The sequence below is a fragment of the Nilaparvata lugens genome, unplaced genomic scaffold (genome assembly GCF_014356525.2).
Source record: "Nilaparvata lugens isolate BPH unplaced genomic scaffold, ASM1435652v1 scaffold3341, whole genome shotgun sequence".
In the NCBI taxonomy this organism is placed as follows: Eukaryota; Metazoa; Arthropoda; class Insecta; order Hemiptera; family Delphacidae; genus Nilaparvata; species Nilaparvata lugens.
The window spans coordinates 11,799-33,872 of NW_024090407.1; the positions used below are offsets into that span (position 1 = coordinate 11,799).

The 22,074-nt window shown below is 33.5% G+C and overlaps 2 protein-coding genes across 2 annotated transcripts; both read right to left on the bottom strand.

Annotated features, from left to right (window-relative positions):
• Nucleotides 1-597: 597 nt before the first annotated feature.
• Nucleotides 598-10,775, bottom strand: LOC120355601. The gene is made up of 4 exons (XM_039444175.1): nt 10,584-10,775; nt 9,016-9,216; nt 3,271-3,445; nt 598-1,026 (listed from the first exon to the last, which is right to left on the bottom strand). Exons 1-4 carry the CDS (start codon nt 10,748-10,750, stop codon nt 775-777), a joined length of 795 nt encoding a protein of 264 aa, XP_039300109.1. The 5' UTR covers nt 10,751-10,775; the 3' UTR covers nt 598-774.
• A 1,556-nt stretch (nt 10,776-12,331) lies between these two features.
• LOC120355600 (WD repeat-containing protein on Y chromosome-like) lies at nt 12,332-21,808 on the bottom strand. The gene is made up of 3 exons (XM_039444174.1): nt 21,629-21,808; nt 17,518-17,706; nt 12,332-12,556 (listed from the first exon to the last, which is right to left on the bottom strand). Exons 1-3 carry the CDS (start codon nt 21,806-21,808, stop codon nt 12,332-12,334), a joined length of 594 nt encoding a protein of 197 aa, XP_039300108.1.
• Nucleotides 21,809-22,074: the final 266 nt, after the last annotated feature.

The window sequence follows — 22,074 nt, forward strand, 5'->3', positions numbered from 1 at the left end:
TTACTGGATAACTTGACAGTTTTTTTGTGTAATCCAAGCTTCAATGCCATTTTATTTCTCATGTGATTCAATTTTGTGTTCGAATTTAGACCTATATTCCCAGATTAATGATACATAAAGGTGCTTAAAGATATACGCGCCGCGAACATGAGCAATTCACTTTTAATCAGCTGATGCCAAGCTTTTTATATCTGTATCTTACCGTTTCCGTAGAAATACAGATATAGTCAGCTGATTAAAAGTGAATTGCTCAAGTTCGCGGCGCGTATATCTGTACGCACCTTAATATACTAGTTGTTCTGTGAACAGTAGACCTCACGCAGTATTCTCATCCACAAGTACCTGATTGAAACTATAAACCTTATGGAAATACAGCATAGACTGGCTTCTCCACAATCTGTGTAATCACTTGTAGCTGATTTATGATGAATAATTCTATAGTCTGATTTTTACTCTAATATTGGCGTATGAAGGAGGCTCCTTTTTCCTTTTATATTATCCTTGAAATGCAAAGTTTCCAAAAACCTTGCATATTCGTCGACGCGCGATTAAAAAAGGAACATACCTGTCAAATTCCATGAAGATCTATTACCGCGTTTCGCCGTAAATGCACAACATATAAACATTAAGGGAAATGCCAAACCGTCAACTTGAATCTTAGACCTCACTTCGCTCGGTCAACAATATGACAATTATCATCAGGAGGACAGCTTACAAGGGTCAAAAACAATAGTATTGTTTGAAAAGTTCAGTGTTAGTTCAAAGTTAGTCTCATCACTTGAAATTAGTATTGGTGTTGGTGTCAGTGCGACTATTGATAGAATGCAAAGTGCTGCCGTTGCAGGATCCTTGAATAGAGCTTGATGTATCAGATTTCAGTTTCACTCTCATCAGTTTCTGCGGCGAAGAAAGATCGAAACTTTTCATACGGCGTGTGACGGGAAGAGGCTGCGAGAATTTTATTTCTTCGGGGTGATAAAGTTTCAGTGCCAAATGAGGAGCGCATTGTTCCACCATGCTTGCCATCTGGAAAATCGAGAGGAAAATTTTGAAAGAAAATATATTTGAATGTATAGAGAGAAATCGTAGCGTATAACATGTATCTAGAAATGGAGACTAACTTTTTACAAATCCCGCGTGAAGAGGGAAAGCCTTTCAAAGCTTTACACCTTTTATGGTCCAACTGAAAACTATAACATCATGATTCGCGTTGAATTCCATCTTCATTATTTTCAATAATCATTCAGTTATAACTTTGTGAATTTATACCTACAAAGATATCCTTAATATAAGGCGAGCAATTCCTGTAGATCTGTTTATATTTTTATATCTGGTTATCCTATCCTATTATATTTAGCGAGCAATTTCTGTAGATCTGTTTATATTTTTATATCTGGTTATTTATGTTCAACGGATCTCGAAAACGGCTATAACAATTTTCAATAAATTTGGAATATAGTAGGTCTATGATATAAAAATTCGATTGCACTTGGTCTCATCCCTGGGAAAACTCGCTGAAGGACATAAAAAGAATAACAATTACTCATCCCTGGAAAAACAGATGATAATTTCGTCGTCTGTCGACGAATTGGAAGATGAGTGTGTGGGAGAGAGACAGAATTATTTCCAGCTGTGTAATCAATCAGCGAGAAATATTATCTAGAAATTTTAATCGGATGATCAAAATAATCTGATTTGTTGACATGACATGATAATCATACTAAACCTGAGTATATCATAATTTTCAAAGTTAGTCATTATTTGAAAATTTTAAGTGATTAGTGAGTGTTATTTTATTATTCAATTTGGTTTGTAAACAATCTAAATTAGAACTTTTTTGTTTTCAAATTATTGTACTGAAAATTGAACCTGAATTCAAGGGTGTGGGACATAACCTACTTTCTGGACTATTTGTAGTGTATAAATCAAAATTCGGGGAAGAAATAGTTTTGGGCTGTGCCTGTTAGTCCTTCCCCAATCATTTTAAATAATTGTATTCTGTTTAGCAATAGTTTATAAATAAATAACGAGCGAAGCACAATGCCCCGATATTTAAATTTTAATTCATTAGGAACTAGTGCATAAGCCGACATTATAGTGATGTTATTTTGGCTATTGTAAGCCTAGTTATGTTTAAAAAACAGTTATGAGCAAGAGAGAGTTGTATTTGAGAGTTGTGGAATCATGTTTAAATCATTACTGTTCAGAAGATAATATGCTGTTACTATCATTATAATCATTGTGTAATCTTTAACTTTTTTCACATTTTTCAGAAATGTAGAGTCTCATCTAGAACAGGTTAAAAAAACAAATAATACTCATAACTAGTTCATGTTTCATATTTATCATAGTACAGTAAATATATGACAACAGCCTAAAAAATGAGTTATCACAACAACCGTTACAGGTAGCAGAGTTCTAAGTGAGTGCTTTCAAATAGACACTGGAACAGGAAGCTACTGAAGCTGCGTTTACACCAAAGTTATTAAAAAAAGGTTTATTTCTCCGTCTTTATAGATTATATTAGATTGAACATAACTTATCATACATATGATGAATAAATCATCAATTACAAATAGATATACTATGAATTCGATTTAGAATGATATACTATGTTTGCTACAATATCTGTTAATATACTATGTACTATGTACTATTCTACACTAACAGCATCTAGTTACCATTTTGGACTTTATGAAGTCAACATGTTTTCTAAAAAAAAATAAACGAAAATAATTTTTTCTTGCTGAATTTTTCTTCTCGTGAGATCAGGGAATAGTATATGCACTGGTTCACTCACTTCCATTACGGTTTCGACAGACGACAAAATTTCCAGCTGTTTTTCCAAGGACATATTCATCCTTTCTTTCCCATGTCCTTCAGCGAGTTATCCCAGGGTTGAGACCAAGTGCAATCGAATTATCATATCATAAACCCACTTTCTTCCAATTTTTTGTGAGAATCGTTAGAGCTGTTTTCCAGATCCGGTCACATACAGATATGTATGATATGTATAATATCATACAGTATAATATAGGTGATATAAATATAAACATATAAACAGAAATTGCTCGTTTGATAGTATAAGATAGAATCTATAAGGACGGAGAAATGAACATTTTGTTAATAACTTTGGTGTAAACGCAGCTTAAGGCATTCATATCAGTAGTGCTAACTGCAGAATCATTACATCACAAAAATTCCCTCCGGGGTCATACTGACCACGCGCGAGTAATGCAGGGTTGAAAAATGTTATTTGCAATGACTCACATGCTTATCATCATCCTGAACTTGTTGCTGGGTTCTGGATTGATAAAGTCCGTACGCAGGACTCAAAAGTGATCGGAATTTTGGTTTGAAATCTGAAGGTCCATGTCTGATGAACTTCAGTGCTCTTGGAGAAATGACTTCCGATAAGTCTCGATCATCCGAAAGAGACGACAGCCTGGATCAAAAGAGAATAACGAAAATATTATCAATAGGCTAGTTATTATTGAACGAAAATTCCAATTAAATGCTGTAAATCACCCCGAAGACTTCTTCTACTGCAAATATTGACAACAGGGTTAACAGCTGGATGGAAATTCAATATTTGCATTAACAGAAGTCTTTCCTTACAGCATTGAATTTGGATTTTCGTTCAATAATAAATAATTATTCATTAGAATTTGAATAAATTCAATATCTCAGTAATTTCTATCTGTAGAGAATATTATCCTTTAACTAATTAATATAGTCACTAGGGCTATAGTCACTAAGTCTGTTATTGTAGCAAAGACTGTTACTGTTAACATAATAACTATAAATAAGGCCCGGTTGCACAAAAGCTGGTTAAATGTTAACCGTGATTAAATCCACGAGAACCAATGGCCTTTTTGATAAGACGGCTTCTCTGATTGGTTCTGTGGAATTAATCACTATTAAAATTTAACCGGCAATTGTGCAACCGGCACCAAACCTTGATACAAGTCTAGAATCTGATTATTCTGAACTATTACCCATTATACATTTAGCTAAATTCATTATAAATCAATCACTTAAAAATCTCCCATCCTCAGAATAAGTGGAACACTTTTTGTGTAGTTGAGAAGTTGATATTGTGGTAATTATTCATATTGAATGAAAAAGACTAAGAACTTGTCAAAAAACCACTGATTTATTGATAATTAGAAAGATAAACTCAGTTTATCAGAGATTGACAATGGTGGAATAACCGAAAACGGTCTTTCTAATTATCAATAAATCAGTGGTTTTTGACAATTTCTTAGTCTTTTTCATTCAATATAAGTGGAACACATAGAAGTTCCAATCATGTCTCTATATCTGACCAATGGAAGGGAGTCAATGTATACTCGTATATCAGTAAGCATTAGATGATAAAGCTGTGCAATAATACAATGCTGCTGTAATATATAACGCTGTTACACAATATTGCATTGAAGTCTACTAGACTCATGTATGATGGATATCTTGCAAGTTCCATTAGAAGCAAAGTGTGATGTTAACTCCCACACTCTATTCAGTGAAGATTCAATTATAGGATGCACGTGTATTCCAAATCCTTCATGTTATAAGGGAGTCTATATTAATATCGATATCGATATCTAGTTTTCATGGTACTAGTGAGATAGTGCAACTTGCATAGCATCTATTATTGTAGGTGAGAACTCAATTTGTATAACTTATAAGTAGTCAGAAACGAAGTTTCTCCCGATGCATATTCGATATTCAAGATACGTGTCAGGAGCATAAAGGATCTGGGACACTAGCAGCTGAATACAAAAGTAAATAAAAAACTAAAAGGACGTAAAATGAAGGCGGATATATTATTTTATTAGGTAGCTGTAATACATTTGTTTTCTGATATCAAGGCTAAAATTAGTAGTTGAAGGTGAGTTGTATCTGTTTGCTGATGACACAGCACTAGTGTCTACTGGGAGCACTTGGGAGGAGGCCTACATGTGCTTCAATTGATTTGTCAAAAATAAAGAACTGGTTTGATCACAATAGCTTACAGTAATGTGGAAAAAAACGAAGTTTATGCCAATAGTTACAAGAAATCAAGCTGATCCAGGCTCTCTAATACTAACGATGCATTCTTGTAATAATCCCAGGTCTGTTGGATGTAATTGTAGTATGATTGAGCGCGTGATCATTACAAATACCTGGGCGTTGTCTTGGATTCCAAGATGAGTTGGGTACAACATGTCCAGTGTGCTAAGAATAGGCTCAGAAAGCTGCTTCACGCATTTCAGAGCTTAGTAATGTTCTGAGTTGGATCAGTGCAAAGTAGTTTACTTTGCCTATGTCCAATCTATAATACTATGGAATTCTAGCTTGGGGAGGGGCTTCCTCCTCAGTCATTGAGCCTCTCGCAGTCACCCAAAGATCAATTATAAAAACAATTTTAAAGAGAGACTTTCCCGTACTGAATGTTAGACAACTTTTTATTAAATCCTTGTTGATCCACATCAAAAAATACAAAACTGAACTTCTGGGAGAAACAGTTAACCATAGCTACTCAACTCGCCACAGATCCAATTACAACTTTGAGATACCTCAGCTGACTCACGGCTCTGAATTGACAAATCCTTCATACCTGGCCCATATCTTGTACAGAAATGTGCCAGGGGTGATTAGGGAAGCAGAGGCATTTAGTTTGGTAGTGTTTAGGAAGAGGGTGGACAGGTGGCTGTACCAGATTGTTGGGAAGCTTCAGAAGAACTACTCCAATCTCGTTATGCTTGGTAACCAACACGACTTTAAGGTTTCCAGACAATTGATTGGTATTTATTTTATCATTGATATAACCGATATGACTGTTTTGCCTTTCTGGTTAATGCTTTTTTTTCGTTCTCTCTTCTGAAAATTTCTGGAATCCCTGCCACTGCGGTCTTCAAAAAATATTGTTTTTTCTTTTTATTTATTCTTTTAATCAATCAAGGTATTAAGTATACTTATTCCTACATACATATTCCTACATACTCATTCTTAAATATACATCAGCACAATATATTATCTATTTTATAATCAGAATAATAATAATAATACATCCATAATATAAGTGTATTCTCTATTATTTACTTCTATGAGCAGATTAAGCTTATTATGTATAAAGTGGAATTCCCCCCCTACACACAGATGGATAGTCCAGTAGGGGGATTCCAAAATATGTTGTATATTGCATTTCTTATTCGTGTATTATGTTTTTTGGAAATAAACTGAATTGAAATTGAAAATTAAATATTGGGTTACAGATTATACAAGATGGTTCAGTTTTATTTGAAAAGAATGTCCTCTAATTATTTAAGATGATACCTCTCATATGAGAGGAAAGTTGAGATGAATTTAGATCTTGTTCTCCTAGCAAATCTGAAAAGGAATATAAATTTTTCACGCTTAATTCTCTTCCGAAGCCCTCGATTTTGAAAATGGAGAGACACCTTTTGCAATAATGCCTTCATTTGTAAAATGAAGACTGAAGGAAATAGAGGTAAAAAATCATGTTTTCGGACTCATGTGACCTCGAAACAAATAGAAAACTCGAAATTGGGGTATTCTCAATTTCTCTGAAAGCAATACTTTCCATACCTATGGTAGTAGGTGGGGCTAGAAACGAAGAAACAGGGAATACGCTAAGGAACACTATTTTTTGTGTGGGAACAATTTTCTCTAGTTTATACCTTTTGGAATTCATTCAATTCAATTGCTTGAGAAAAATACCATAGAGATAGGATATCAGAAGAAGATATCCCGTTGTAAAGGACGTTTATGTTCCCATTTTCAGTGTGACCTCAAACTGATAGTTCTAGTTCTTTTTCTTGGAGCTATGTGATGCTGATAGTCTCTCATACTAAGTAGTTCTCAGACTTCTGCCCAGCCAAACAGTAATAATAGACAGTATTCCAGGAAATCGGCTTGATTTAACAAGGAATCGGCTAGAAACTTGAAACATAAACTAACTATACCATAGAATATCTCTTGTGCCAGCTCTTCTCTACTATAATGCTGAGAGCTCATACTTATAAGGTTATAGTACTTTACGTCACAAGTCCGGTAACGGTAGTTTACCGCATAAGTATGATTGTTTCTGCCCGAAACGTAGTTTCGGGCAGAATTATCATATGAATGCGGTAAATACGTTACCGTAAAAGTTACGTACAATATTTTTTGTCATACTTTTCTCAGAAAGAATAATATTGCTGAGAAACTGTAACCTTCTGCTGTTCGAATTACTGCATTCTATAAACATGACCTAGCCCATAGCTCCTAGGTCATAACAGCCCATCTAGCTCAAATAGAATAATAAAGGCTAATGTTAAAAAATGTCAGATGAGTTCTTATAACTTGAAACTTATTAGATGAGTTCTATTAATATTTGAGTTATTCTATTAGTTACTTAGATATTATTAACTCACCCTCTTCTTCTCATTAAAGTTCTCAACAATAAGAAGTTTAAATTATTGTTACCAATATAACAACTGAAGACAATAACGCTAAGACTATATAGCTATTTGAATCAATTTGAATGTTCCAATTTCGGAACTGGGAAACATACTCGACTGTAAAGAAAACCATATGATCTCTTTACAGTATAGTATGCTGTAATGAAAATCACATGTTTTCTTGTTCTGCAAACAGCTGTTTACCGGCTTGATTTGATGCATGGAAAACAGCTCCAACTGAGTAAGAATGACAAAATAGTTATTTGTGCAACTAGTGCACAAAGTGACAGTTTGCTGCACCGAAAGAAACGTATACGCCCGAGCCATAGGCGAGGGCGGAATGGCTTCTTAAGTGCAGCAGAGGAACTTTGCCACATATTTCGCATTAAACTTTTCCTACAGTTACCATTGAATATGAAAAGTGGGTAATTGTGGGTAAAATGATGACTGAAATCCATCAAATGTTTGTGTGTGTGTGTGATGCTGTTATTAATAACAACCTTAATTCATTAAAAATTAATAATCCAATTGAAGTTCAAAGTTCTCATTTTTATTCATTCAAGAATCAAAAAAAATACAGATGGAACAAAAAATTCACATTCAAAATACATGCCAACAGCTTGTTGGCTGAACCGAGCTGCAAGATGGCTGAACACAACAAGATGGCTGAACCGACAAGCGTGCGACCGACAAGCTAGCGGGAAGAATCGTACCTAAGTTTGTTTCATCCAGCTAAAAATTACTGAAACACGATTCAGAAATTTAGACTTTTGCTCAAATTACCGAGAAAATGCTCAAAGTAAACTGAAAAATATGTATAGAATAAGAATAAGAATAAGAAATTTTATTTGCCATTAAACATATAAACATCAATGAATAGGCTTCGTCAACAAAATATAAATTGGAAATACATATCTATCAAAATTAACTAATAAATTTTAAATACATATACATACTATGTTATAAGAATAACATAGACAACAGAGAATATTTATTGTAGTATGTTATGTTTTTTATTATTTTTATTATATGAATATCGAACGGTAATCATTTAACCTCAAATTTTTATAATGTATATTGCTACTTTTCTCATTTCTTGCAGTTGAACTAATAATTATCATAGAAAAGAACTATTATTTATTATTAAATGATGAGATTCGTTAATGATGATTATTTAATTATGATTTAGATGAACATTATTCTTGTTTTGGATTTCTAGATTGGGATTTTATCATAAATGTGGGGTAGCCATTGAAATGATTCTTATCAAAATCTAACCACAGTCATTGTTACCAACTTAATTTTTGTTTTCGTGCACTAATCCTCCATATAACCCACCAACTATTTTGTGTTGCCATGTTGCAAATCTGGAGTGCAGAAAAATTTTTTCCCGCACTAGAGCGGAAAAGTGAATCTTTGCGTTCTGTGATCAGTGCAGGAATCGTCACTTTTCAAGGTAACTGTAGGAAAAAACATATCTTATCTATATAATAGTGTTTCTCCAACAACAATGTTTTATTCGAACTCATGCATTTCAACTTCTTGACAATAACAAATGATGTGCTCATACTTGGATGTATCAGGCGGCTCTTGAGGTGTGACAATTTGTGCGGTGCGAGCATCGGCTCTGAGCCATGGCGAAGGCACTAGCGGCTCCTTTTCACGCAGCGGGGGCGGCAGACACTCAGCGATCGCGTGTCGCGTCAGCGGTAACGTAACCGCGTAATTGCAGCAGACAACCACTATTTGAGGACGCAACCACTCACTGCCTCTGCAAACAACATACACTTTCACTGCTTCATAATTCGCTTTAGGATCAATTCACAATCAGATCAATTCAATGAAGAAGCATTATTTTCTTTCCGTATCTCAGAGGATAAATTTTGATGTGAATTAAATGAAATTGAAAATGAAGAAATTTCTTTATTAGGTTAGCTACACACACATTGATTTTTGTTTGTACGATATTTTGCCGTCCTTATAAAACCTATTGGATTAAACAGATGACCATATAAGGAAATATTCCGAAGATTTTACTTGTATGTAGCCCCCCCCGAACATTCAACAACTTGCCGGTAGAATTGAAGCAAATCAATAATAAAAAACATTTTTAAAATGAAGTAAAAGCTTGGCTTCTATTACAAATGATGTGGAGAGTTTATTTTCAAGAGTAGAATAGATATGAATTCATTTATGCGGGTTTCATTGGATGAATGTCTTCTTTCTCTCTTAGAAATTGTGTGAAGATAATATTATTAAAGCTACATGAGTTTTTTTCCTATAATGTTGATAATTATGGACGGCAATTATAAAAAGAAATTTTCGAGTCTGCTAATTGCTTGGAATGTGCATTGATTATGGTTATTCTTTCCAAATGAAGGAAAAATAGATTAAAATGGTAATATTCATGTATTATTTAAACTAAAATTCCTCACCCTGTCATATTATGCAAAATGATTCATTGCTTTTTTTCTTAATTAAAAATATGATAGCGCCCCAATCAGGACTTTTAGTCCTCGGGGTACTTGAAATTATTTATTCTTCTTTTGATGTAGATGAGTTATTGTGATTTCTTTGTGCAACGTGTAATTGTATTATCTTATTATCTTTATATTATCTTCATTTTATTTATAATGTGCAAGATTGTGTTGAGATATGAACTGTACTATTCCTAATTTCTGATTATGTGTAATGTATAAATTGGAAGAATAATGAATTTATTATTTATTTATTATTATCATTATAGATGATGTTTGTCAAGTTCCGTTTAATCTGATAGAATTCATAAGGACGGCAAAATATCGTACGAACAAAAATCGATGTGTGTGTGCTGGGCTTTAGGTGGAGAAATCTATTGAGCTGTGTCAATAATTGTGAACTGATGTATCACTTATTTATTTCTAAAATATTTCTCCGATTCAGTCTATAAATCAAGCGTCAAATTCAACAATAGGAAAGGCATACTACAAACCTTCATCGATCACTTCCATCCTACATTTGCTTCTTTTAAAAAATTATTGGAAAAAAAATTAAGATAATTTAAAAAAAATAGTATTGGAAGCAGACTTTTCTTATATCCACAATAGAGCTGATTGGTTATGTGATGTGACAAATATATCATAGAATTATTGAACTTACACTGTGGTTGTATAGCTTGGTTTGGTGGTGACTGATGCAGTGGAGAGTAAGGACGCGGGATGTGACTGCTTCAAGGATGATTTCTTGGACGACTTGGGCTGACGAGCCAGTGGAGGTTTGGCTGATGATGGACCCGGATAGATTGTCTTCGAGCCAAACTCGATCATTTTTCCCACTATTGTAAATACTGGAATGTCAAGCCCTATAGTTTGAAGGCAACAGTTGTCCTCAATGTCCCAAACTTTAAATACCTAGAAGGAAAACAGATAATATAATGTTCGTCTATAAGGAGAAATTTGACATTTTTAACATAAATTACGACACACAAGAATACAGACTATTAAACATCAACTCGTTAAGTAAACTTTCAAATTAGAATTATTTATAATATTGTGAATTTAATAAATATGCTACCAAATGTAATTATAAAATAATTTAATATTAATACTGAGTGAGGGTGATGTCCACATAAGCTCTTGGGTTTGAACGTGGGTAATGAGTGAGAGGGATGATGATGATGAGAGAAGACGACTACTTTTTAGGTAGACGAAGGAAGGGGTGGCCGTATCTATGTGATTATGCTGTGGTCAAAGACTTTTGCCCCGGTTGACATTCGAACTTGGGCTCTCTTGATTATCAGGCCGGCGCGTAATAATAATATTACAAAATTGATATTATAAAATAAATGATATTATAAAATAATATCATTCACTCCAACGAGCCAATTTTAATTTCATCTGAGTATTCCACATTGTTCACCCGAAGAACCTGAGTCTATGGAACTAATTATAACCATTCGTGACAACGTTATTGAACTACACTTATTATCATCAATAGGCACTTTTACAATTTTTACTTTTCTTGCCCTATTACCATAGGTAAGGGAAAAAATTAAGGTACCCCAATTTCTAAATTTTTATCACGTATTCAGATATCAATGTTAATCTTGGAAGAACAAGAATCACCTGCATTCATCTGTATCACCTATATTGGAATTCTGGTATTGAGATTTTTAATAGTGGATTAATATACAGGAACCACCTGTATATATCTTTATCATCTATATTAGATTGATGCTTCCGAAAGAAACTTTTTAATACTCCTAAATATGGCTGTTTCAATATTCATCCATCGCTGCCAAGCTATTCACTCTGCTGAGTTGCTTTTCATGTTGATCAACATTATTCAGGTCTTATTCTAGGTATTCGCGCTGTTTATCAATTAATGCATTTTCAAGTGTAATAATAATTTGTTTCATCTTTATGATCAACCGAGATAGAAAATTTTTAGTATAATGTATATTTGGACTGTAAATTTTTGTGATCTTTATAAAAGTGTTTTCATAACCTCATTTGGACATTTTTATCAAAATTAGGGAGAGGAACAGTTTTGGGTTTATCCTGCTGATTCTCTCCCAATCATTAATTTGATGTTGTGATTAAGGAATGTAATAAATGTAATGTAATGTAATTTGAATGGTAATAAATTGATTGATTGATTGTTTATAATTCCAATTCTCTTGAATTCTCAGCATTCATTCCAATTGATATAATGAAATTATTATAGAGCTGATATTAACAATTGACAACTTTCAGTGATGAATTAACAATAATCTCTTCATTCATTATAAGTGGCATCAAATAATATTCCATTGTGATCAATATTTTCGCCATTTTTGATAAAATACATAATAATATTGTATTTATTCTTGGAGAATTGATTACAAATTAAATGGAAATTCAGTAGCATCATACAAACATATCATTTTTTGTATCACTCACTCCATCCACAGAGATACTGAGAGCTGCATTATACTGCCTCAAAATCCTGACATCAACGATGGAAGTCTTGTGACCATACAGAACAGCTATGGGCATTCGATTTACAACTGGATTCCATATGCGAACAACGTTATCTGTGCTCCCAGTCACTAGCAGCTTCAGTCCTCTGTCCAAGTGGAAACACCGCACTCCCTGAATAAGGAAAATAGTCTGTGAATGATCTTGGATCTTCTCAATTCAGTTAATAAAGAACATTATGGAGTTTAGAATAGACAAAAATTGAGGAAACAAAATCAAATAGTGAATAACTACCTACCACAAGATCATCTTCACAACTACGCAGATAGTGAGAATTGGATTGGCTTGACAGCATCAGTCATAGCTAACTGTTATAATAATCACTCAGGCTCTTACTACAAAGCCTCTACTTGGTAAAGTCTTATGAGATGAGATTGATTGCTCAATTAATAGGTAGTGCTATATGGAATTGAATATACAGAGTTGCAGTAGGCCCAAAGTTAATAGACAGTTAGTAGGCCTATACACCTGTATTCTGTGCTAGAATCTATTGTCTTAAAATATGAAATAAAATGCATTCCATTCTCTATAACAAACATCTTGTATTGAACTCCATTATAAACTAAACTGTTACAAGTAGTTCTGTGAACAGTAGACATCACGCAGTTACAAACCACAGCCTCCTCTTATTTCATTTATTTATTCTTTTTTTTTACAATGGAACACAGATTGGGAGAGAAAAACTAATTATACCTTGTACTATTTCTCTCCCAAATTTAGGTAACATTAATAGTCCAAATGAGGTTATGTCTTCTATATTTCCACAACATTTTCTGTCCAAAAATAATTATTCGAACCATTCTTTTGAATTCAGATGTTCCCAAATACCCTAATAATGATAATTTATAGCACTCAGTTTTTTAGAATAGAGAATATTCACTTATTGGAGAAATTTTTAAACACGAACCAAAAAACAATATAAGACATCCTATACTGTCCATCAGAGTAAATCCTGTCTGTATGTTGTGTCGGTCGGCGAGATATCGGTGTGAAAACGGTAATATTGGCGTTAGGAGGAGACTCCCTTTTCTTTTTGTATTATCCTTAATATTCAAAATTTCAAAAAAGAACCCTTTATATACGTCGACGCGAAATTCATAAAGGAACATACATGACAAATTTAATAAAAATCTATTGCTGCGTTTCGCCTTAAATGAGGAACATAAATATAAACATATAAACATAAAGAGAAATGCAAATCCGTCGACTTGAATCATAGACCTCACTTCGCTCGGTCAATTAACAACATATAAATTGTATAAACTTGGATAATCATATGTGGGTCATCATCATAATTCATCATATGGTATATGGCAGAATCGAAAAGCAACAGTGATCAAGAATGGATGGGAAAGAAAAAAGAAATAAGGATTATGATTCTAGAATACACACATTCAAGTCACAAATTCAAATCAAACTAATAATATTTCTGAGTTGATTCTATATTTCAACATTTTTTTCTTATAAATGGTAAGATTTCTAGTGAAAAAGGAAATCCTTGAGTATTAAGGATAGGTACGTACTCTACATTGAAGAGGCCATAAATACATGGTACCTTGATTAATATAATAGAAATACGGTATAGTAGGCTATATTATAAGAAATTGTGTGTGGAAGTACAAGCCCATTGACCTTGAAAGGTCGATGATCCATTAAACATACAATCATGAATATTAATTAATGAAAACAATATAAAAATCTTAAAGTAGCCTTCATTTTTTTAAAAACTTTAAAATAGTTCAACAACTAGTTTCGACCCTAACTAACGAACTATTTTAAAGTTTTTGAAAAACAAAAGATTTTTATATTGTTTTTATTAATTTATGTGAATGAAGTGTTTTTCAATAGCTTATTACATTAAACGGTGGTGAGATGACGTTTTCAATGCCTTGAGAACGAATGAGAGAATCAGACGAGAACGCGATGACGTCACCTATCGAAAATGCGATAACTGCGGCTAAATTAGAAACTTGACCTTACTGTAAATGAAAATTTTGTTCCTATGTGAGTATGTTTGTTTACACGGTCTGTCCACATAGCAATAAAACGTTTGAAATTGCATTTGTTCAAATGCTAATTAATGAATAATTATTATTCAACGAAAATCCCAATTAAATGCTGCAAATCACCCCGAAGACTTCTGCGACTGCAAATATTGACAACAGGGTGAACAGCTAGATGGATATTCGATGAGCGCAACTACACAAAAATTATTTGTCAGCCCGGGAAATAATTTTTTCCTACAGTTACCTTGAAAAGTGGCCATTCAAGCACTGATTACAGAACGCAAAGAATCACTTTTACTTTACAAAAAGTACTGAAACAGGATTCAGAAATTTAGGCTTTTGCTCAAATTACCGAGAAAAATTCAATTCAATTCAATAACTCTTTAATGAAGTATTCAGCACACAATGATTAATGATTAGAACAAATTTTTTGATCTAGGCTAAACTACATGAATAGCTATAGTTGAATGACTAAATGGATAGATATACAAAAGAATCCAATAATCAACAAAGTCTTGAAGGTCTTATTTTGCAAAACGTAAATTAAATAAGTAACATGATTAAAAAAAAATACAAACCTCCATTGGAAAAAATAAATAAAAATAAACATGTAATGAATAGCCTACACAATACCCAATCAAAGTGCTCTGACCCAGCAATAAAGGTATAGTCCCACATGAGTCATAGACTTGTGTGTGGGACGAGTACCGTCATATACTAAGTAATTTGAAATTGAAAGTGTCAGATGAAAAATTCAAAAATGAAAAGAGAAAAGAAAAAGTTTTGAGAAAAAAAATGAGCAAAGAACAGCGGCAATGAAAGGAGATGAATAAGAATCAAGGTAGGTACATAAAAGGCAAGTCATTTATATTATAGTTTTGCAGATGGCAAAAATTTTTCCTGATTTCCGAAGCTAGGGGACTTCTTGAAACGGTATGTCTGAGTTACTCTTTCATAAATTAAGAGTACAAAGGCTCCAGCAGATGTTCAGATTTACAGGCACCAGTCTCGTATAACCAATTACAAATAATTTTTTTGTAAGCAAGAATACCAACAGTGGGATCAACTATTTCTCTGTTTGGGGCTTTCCTTAATAGGATGTTGGAAACATAAAACGGGTTTGTGCGGTTTATTGATTTAATAATTCTAGGGACCTGTAGGCCCACATTTGCAGAGCTTCTAGTATTGTAATTATGTGTTACTTCTGTGACAATACAATCCCTATTTCTGAATGTAAAAACAAGTACATTTTTTATATATATTTGTCTGAGAGTCAGTAATCTGGAGTAATTGAAAAGTGCTTCTGTGGGGTACTGCTTCTCTAATTTCAAGCCTGCTTTAATTATCAGCTTCTGTATAATATACAGAGGCTCTAACGTAGTTTTAGCCGCTCAACCCCATGCAATTATACCATAACTAAGAATCGATTGGACATAGGCAAAATAGACTGACTTAATTTCTTTTTCATTTAGTATGAAGCTAAGCTGGTAAAATATATAGATCATTTTTCGGAGCTTACGTTGCAAATTGATTATATGATTTTCATATCTAAGATTACAGTCTATCATAACACCTAGATAGTTGTAGCTTTTTACTCTCCCAATTGTCTGGCAATTGCAGTCAATGCTATAGTTATCGTCGCAAGAATGGAGTTTCAGCATCAAGTCATTAGGGCGCTCACTTGATGTTCTAAGTGCGATAGGCAGACATTTTGTCTTTCCCACATTCATGATAAGAATGTTTTGATCAAACCATGCCTTCAGTTTCTTCATTCCTATTTTGGCTTTTAGGTAAGTTTCATTCCAGCTTGCACCCCTGAATATAACTGCAGTATCATCTGCAAATAGAAACAGCTCTCCTTCAATATTAAGCTTTTAAAATGCTCAAAGTGGACTGAAAAATATTTATAAAAATAACATAGACAACAGAGAATATTCATTGTAGTATTCTTATGTTTTTTATTATTTATTATTATCATTTATATGGGTATCGAATGGTAATCATTTAACCTCAAAATTCGAATTTTATAATGTATATTTGCTACTTTTCTCATTGCTTGCAGTTGAAATAATAATTATCAATAGAAAAGAACTATTATTTATTATTAAACGATGAGAATTCGTAAATGATGATTATTTAATTATGTTCATCTAACATTATTTTTGTTTTGGATTTCTAGATTTTATCATAAATGTAGGGTAGTCATTGAAATGATTCTTATCTTAATCTAACCACAGTCATTGTTACCAACTTAATTTTTGTTTTCGTGCACTAATCCTCCATGTAACCCACCAACTATTTTGTGTTGCCATGTTGCAAATCTGGATTATGCAAAGTAATACTTTGCGCACTAGAGCTAAAAAAGCTGGATGAAACAAAATTAGGTACGATTCTTCCCGCTAAGTCGCGCGCTTGTCGCTTCAGCCATCTTGCAGCCATCCCAATCAGCTGTTGGCGTGTATTTTGAATGCGAATTTTTTGTTCTAATTGTATTTTTTCTGATTCTCGAATGAATAAAAATGAGAACATTGGCTGAGGATTTTCAACTTCAATTGGATTATAAATTTTTTAATGGATTAAGGTTGTTATTAATAACAGCATCGCACACACACAAACATTTCATGGATTTCAGCCATAATTTTACCCATAATTACCCACATTTCATATTCAATGGTAACTGTAGGGAAAATTTAATGTGAAATACGTGCGCAAAGTTCCTCTGCTGCACTCAAGAAGCCATTCCGCCCTCGCCTACGGCTCTTTCGTGAGAAACGCCCTCGTTTCTTTCAGTGCAGCAAACTGTCACTTTGCGCACTAGTTGCACAAATAACTATTGTATAGTAGGGCTCATCGAATTTCCATCTAGCTGTTTACCATGTTGTCAATATTTGCAGAAGCAGAAGTCTTCGGGGTGATTTGCAGCATTCAATTGGGATTTTCGTTTAATAGTAATTATTAATAAAACATTCTTGGGACAGTTGCTGGAATGGAAACTCATCAGATCATAGTTGTTATAAAACAACGCATAACTTGAAGTAACTTGATAGGATAATTTAGATATCTTCTCACCCTTGTCATTTTGAAGATGTAAGGCACACGTTTGCCACTCAAATAGCGAATGACGACACTTGCATTAGGGTCACTGCTACAGCTCACTATTGTGCCGTTGTCAGGTATGTACTTGATCTCGCGTACTGCATCTCCATGGACATTTTGGTCCACACTCACCGTTACCCATGGATCTTGTCCCTCCAGTTCCTAAAAATGTTTTATTCAATCAATTTTACTCATCAACATGGAGAAATAATTCATTGTTATTATAAAGTTTCAAGTTTCAAGTTTTATTGTTTACATCAGCAATACAACAAAATAAAAAACATCTCATCAGATACCTATAACTAACAATTTAAAGATACTAAGCACTTCTGAAAGGTTAATTTGGCACTATATCATAATTTATCAATAATACAGTAGAAATAAACTTTAAACTTATAAGTACATAACTCATATAAACATTTTGGAATAATGCAACTGATGATGGAAATGAACCTTAACATTTTATGTGAGAACCGATGCAAACAAAAATACTATTCACAAAAGAGCTTCCGCAAAGCCCTTGTCCGTGAATAGGAGCTTGAATAATGGGACATATGAAAACGATAAGACACATACACACACGCATTCACACAGTCATCAATATTCGACATTTAAAGAGTTTGTAATATGTCTTGAATATTCTAAATTGGCAATAAATAAATCGAATTGAATTGAATATGCACTATCTACGATAACGCTCATCTGCTATTATGTTTATGTGTAGAAATACATGTGTTTCATTCGTGGTTCGAGCCATCAGCTGATGTAGCTCCGTTTAAAGCAATATGGTTTAAAACCAAGATACGGGTCATGAGACACAAAGTGTGTAGGTACATGAAGCTTATTCCCTATTACTGTACTATTTGGAGTATTTACATTTTACCTTAGAGAAACAATAGCGTAAGTAGATATCCCATGGTATAGGGCGTTTATGTCGCAACTTTTACTGTTATCTCAAGTCGATTACTATCGATTATTGTAGATTTCTACTGTTTTGTTGGGGTGAGAGTGTATGAACGGCACAATATGAGAGACTACCAGCTTCACACACCTTTTTGGGAAAGAAATACTTCGACTATTGGCTTGAGATAAAAGTAAAAGTTGCGACATAAACGCCCTTTGCCATGGGATATTTACTTTAGCTATTGTTTCTCTATGATTTTACTATCTGTCATTGTGGGGATAAGGGACAATATTTATGATTCGTATTGGAAAACTTAGTTTCACACTGGATGTGACCATTGCAACTGCAATCTAACATTATTTTTCATGGATATGGTTCACTGCATGAAACATCGAGGGTACCTGGTTTTTAATCCTATAAAAGAACTGGACTTTTATATTTCACCCTAGGTGGTGATCCTGGGACATTAATGCTATTTCGTTAGGTACACGATTGTGAAATGGCAGGGAAAGTTAGTTACTTGTTCTTTGGCAATGGGATGCTCGCATCAAACCAATTTGATTAATAACGAGGGATGCCCGGCCAATGCAAGGTCCAAATTGCTGTCACAGTTTACCGGGTTATGTTGAATTACGTCACTCGAATTGCATGGAAGGGTTGTGCGTTTTTTTCATTGCTCATGGCTCGACCCGCAACACAATGCCTAATTCCGATCCGGCGAATTCAACCATCACAATTGCCTTCTGGCTGCAATTTGCGTAGTATTTTGTTGTCTCATAATTGAGAGAATGCAATTTTCTTCTCTTCCATCACAAAAATACTCCACATTTTTTCGAATTTCGTTCATCATGAACTTCGTTCTTGGAATATATCCTCCCCTTTTTTAGTGGATTTGGACTTTCAAATCAACTGGAATACACGTTACTGAATTAAGTTCTATCAAATGTGAAGTACAGCTTCAATTTGATATGATTCAGTCTAATCGAGTTATATAAGGATTCCTAAAGTACAGCAGTTAGTTATCTTACTTAGTTACTTATCTCAAGTTTACCTACTGCGTATTTCAATAAATGTTCCTATTGAATTGGAATATATATATATATATATATTAATTTTTAGTTTTTTAGTTCTGGATAGTTAATTTTATTTCATTCTCTTGTGATAAGTGTTTGATTAATTAACCTTTGATTTGTTACGTTGTTAAATTTTTGCAATTTAATCAATAGGCTTTAACTAATTTTTATTAGAGATGACCTGATCTATCAGGTCTACGGTATTTTATAGACGTGATACTGTTTGATAAATTGCTTCCTACTTCACTGCAAGTAGTATAACTAATACAGAGATTATATAAATGTTTTTTGTTACTTTCTTAATATGGTAGGCTATATAATATTCTTCTTGAATAGGACAGATAGCTTTCTTGAAATACAGTAAGTTACAGCGAATTTGGCTAAAAATGTCTATAGTGAGGTCCACGTTATAATGGCAGTGTTTGATTAGCGATGGTATTGCTATCCTTGTCTATCATTCAACAAAGCAGATAGCGCTATCTCTCTCGCTGGTAGAGAGTTAGTGGGGAGGATATTTTTAATATTCTTTCCGAAGAATGAACATTGATATGTCCAAAGCTCCGCCAATTTATGTAGATGCATAACAATATAATTATTATCTATAGTTATTATATTACAAATTGCTTTTTCATATCATATGCAGTTCAATAATTATTTTCTTAGTCTATATTATGTAAATTCATCTATAATTTTGCTGTATTGTAAGCTATTGTATATAAGTGTTTAAGCCAGTATATATTGTAATATACATAAATAAAGTACTCAATCAATCAATCAATCAATCCACTGCCATTATAATGTGGACCTCCCTATAGTTCGAAACATAAAGTACTGTAGGCCTAGATTATTATTTTTCTGGATAATAATTATTATTCTTTTATAACTTTATTGCATTTTGTCTAATTTACTTCTCATTTGATAGCAAACTAAGTCGATTGCAATTCTGTAACTGTAACTAAATAATACTATCACACATTTCATCACGTCAACTGAATAGTTAGCATTAGAATAGAAGAAATAACTTAATTTGTTTAAAAATAGGATTGGATTTCTACGATTAATTTTTGTATTTCGTGAATTATCATCACTCTTCTTTCTCACTATCTCATCCATAACTTGATTGCATTTTGTCTAACTTATCTGTTATTTGATGGCAAACTGAATTGAGTGCAATTTTGTAGACTAACTGTATGGTAACTAAATAATACTATCACACATTTCATCACGTTAACTGAATAGTAATAACTTGTATTTGTTTAAAAATAGGATTGGATTTCTACGATTAATTTTTGTATTTCGTGAATTATCATCACTCTTCTATCTCACTATCTGATCCATAACTGTATTGCATTTTGTCTAATTTATTTGTTATTTGGTGGCAAACTGAATTGATTGCAATTTTGTAACTGTGAATAGTAACACACATTATATTACGTTAACTAAATAGTAATAACTTGTATTTGTTCAAATATAAGATTGGATTTTTACGATTAATTTTTGTATTTCGTGAATTATCATCACTCTTCTATCTCACTATCTCATCCATAACTGTATTGCATTTTGTCTAATTTATTTCTTATTTGTTGGCAAACTGAATTGATTGCAATTTTGTAACTGTAAATAGTATCACACATTATATTACGTTAACTAGATATTAATAACTTGTATTTGTTTAAAAATAAGATTGGATTTCTACGATTAATTTTTGTATTTGGTGAATCATCACTCTCCTATCTCACTGTCTCATCCATCTAATTTCTCATCCATCTCAAATGACTATCTCATTTCTATCACCATTCACAGACATTGTTGAAAGCGCTTGAAGAGAGGAGTTTGTCTGCGTTAGAGTGTTTACCCAGCGGCGACAGCAGCGCGAACTATGAACGTGTAAGCGCGAACAGCTTACTCGTTTGAATAACACTCACCCCTGAAAGCCGATGGCAATGGCAAAGCTGTTTATCGGGAATACGGGTGGGGGAGTTTTAGTATGGAAGATATTCTTTGCAGTTTCATCAGAAAGCTACGACCTATACGTGAGCGCCATCAGACTTTGCCATATATGAGATCATCGCTAGACGGGGGAACTTAAATGAGACAAGTATCTTACCCTCCAAAAGTAGCTGTTACTTCTATCGGTGGAGGTTCGCCTGAACAGAGAGATTGCCGGCTGATGAAAACGCATCAGCGTGATATCACCGCGATCATCTCCGAAAAACAGCAGCGAAGGTTCCCCTGCATGATAGCTCAAGCACTGCGGCGAATTCGGTATTCCTGTAGAGTACAACATTCCACCGATAACCGATTAAATGGCAGTGTTTTTCAAAATCTCCAATCTCCTCACAAAAGCTTCTACTCTCCTACTGTTTTACTACTGCAAAAAGTGGTAAGTAGTAGCTTGCTACAACAATCAACGACTGAGTTTGAGGCAAACATTATTAGGTATTACTACGAACACGTATATTGTGCATAGGAATGTACTCTTGAGTAGTATCCTTGTAAAAGTTTGGTTCTATGTTCAGTATCATCACAGATACCACTGATAGTTGTCTGGTA

Excerpts from the sequence above, each read along its gene's own strand:
- LOC120355601 (XM_039444175.1), bottom strand. The coding sequence starts at position 10,750 with ATGATCGAGTTTGGCTCGAAGACAATCTATCCGGGTCCATCATCAGCC. Across the intron at positions 3,446-9,015 it reads GAGCCGCCTGATACATCCAA|GCTGTCGTCTCTTTCGGATG; the intron begins GTATGAGCACAT and ends CTTTTGATCCAG. Across the intron at positions 1,027-3,270 it reads TTCAGGATGATGATAAGCAT|ATGGCAAGCATGGTGGAACA; the intron begins GTGAGTCATTGC and ends TCGATTTTCCAG.
- LOC120355600 (XM_039444174.1), bottom strand. The coding sequence starts at position 21,808 with ATGTTGTACTCTACAGGAATACCGAATTCGCCGCAGTGCTTGAGCTAT. Across the intron at positions 17,707-21,628 it reads GTAACAGCTACTTTTGGAGG|GAACTGGAGGGACAAGATCC; the intron begins GTAAGATACTTG and ends AAACATTTTTAG. Across the intron at positions 12,557-17,517 it reads ACATCTTCAAAATGACAAGG|GGAGTGCGGTGTTTCCACTT; the intron begins GTGAGAAGATAT and ends TTCCTTATTCAG.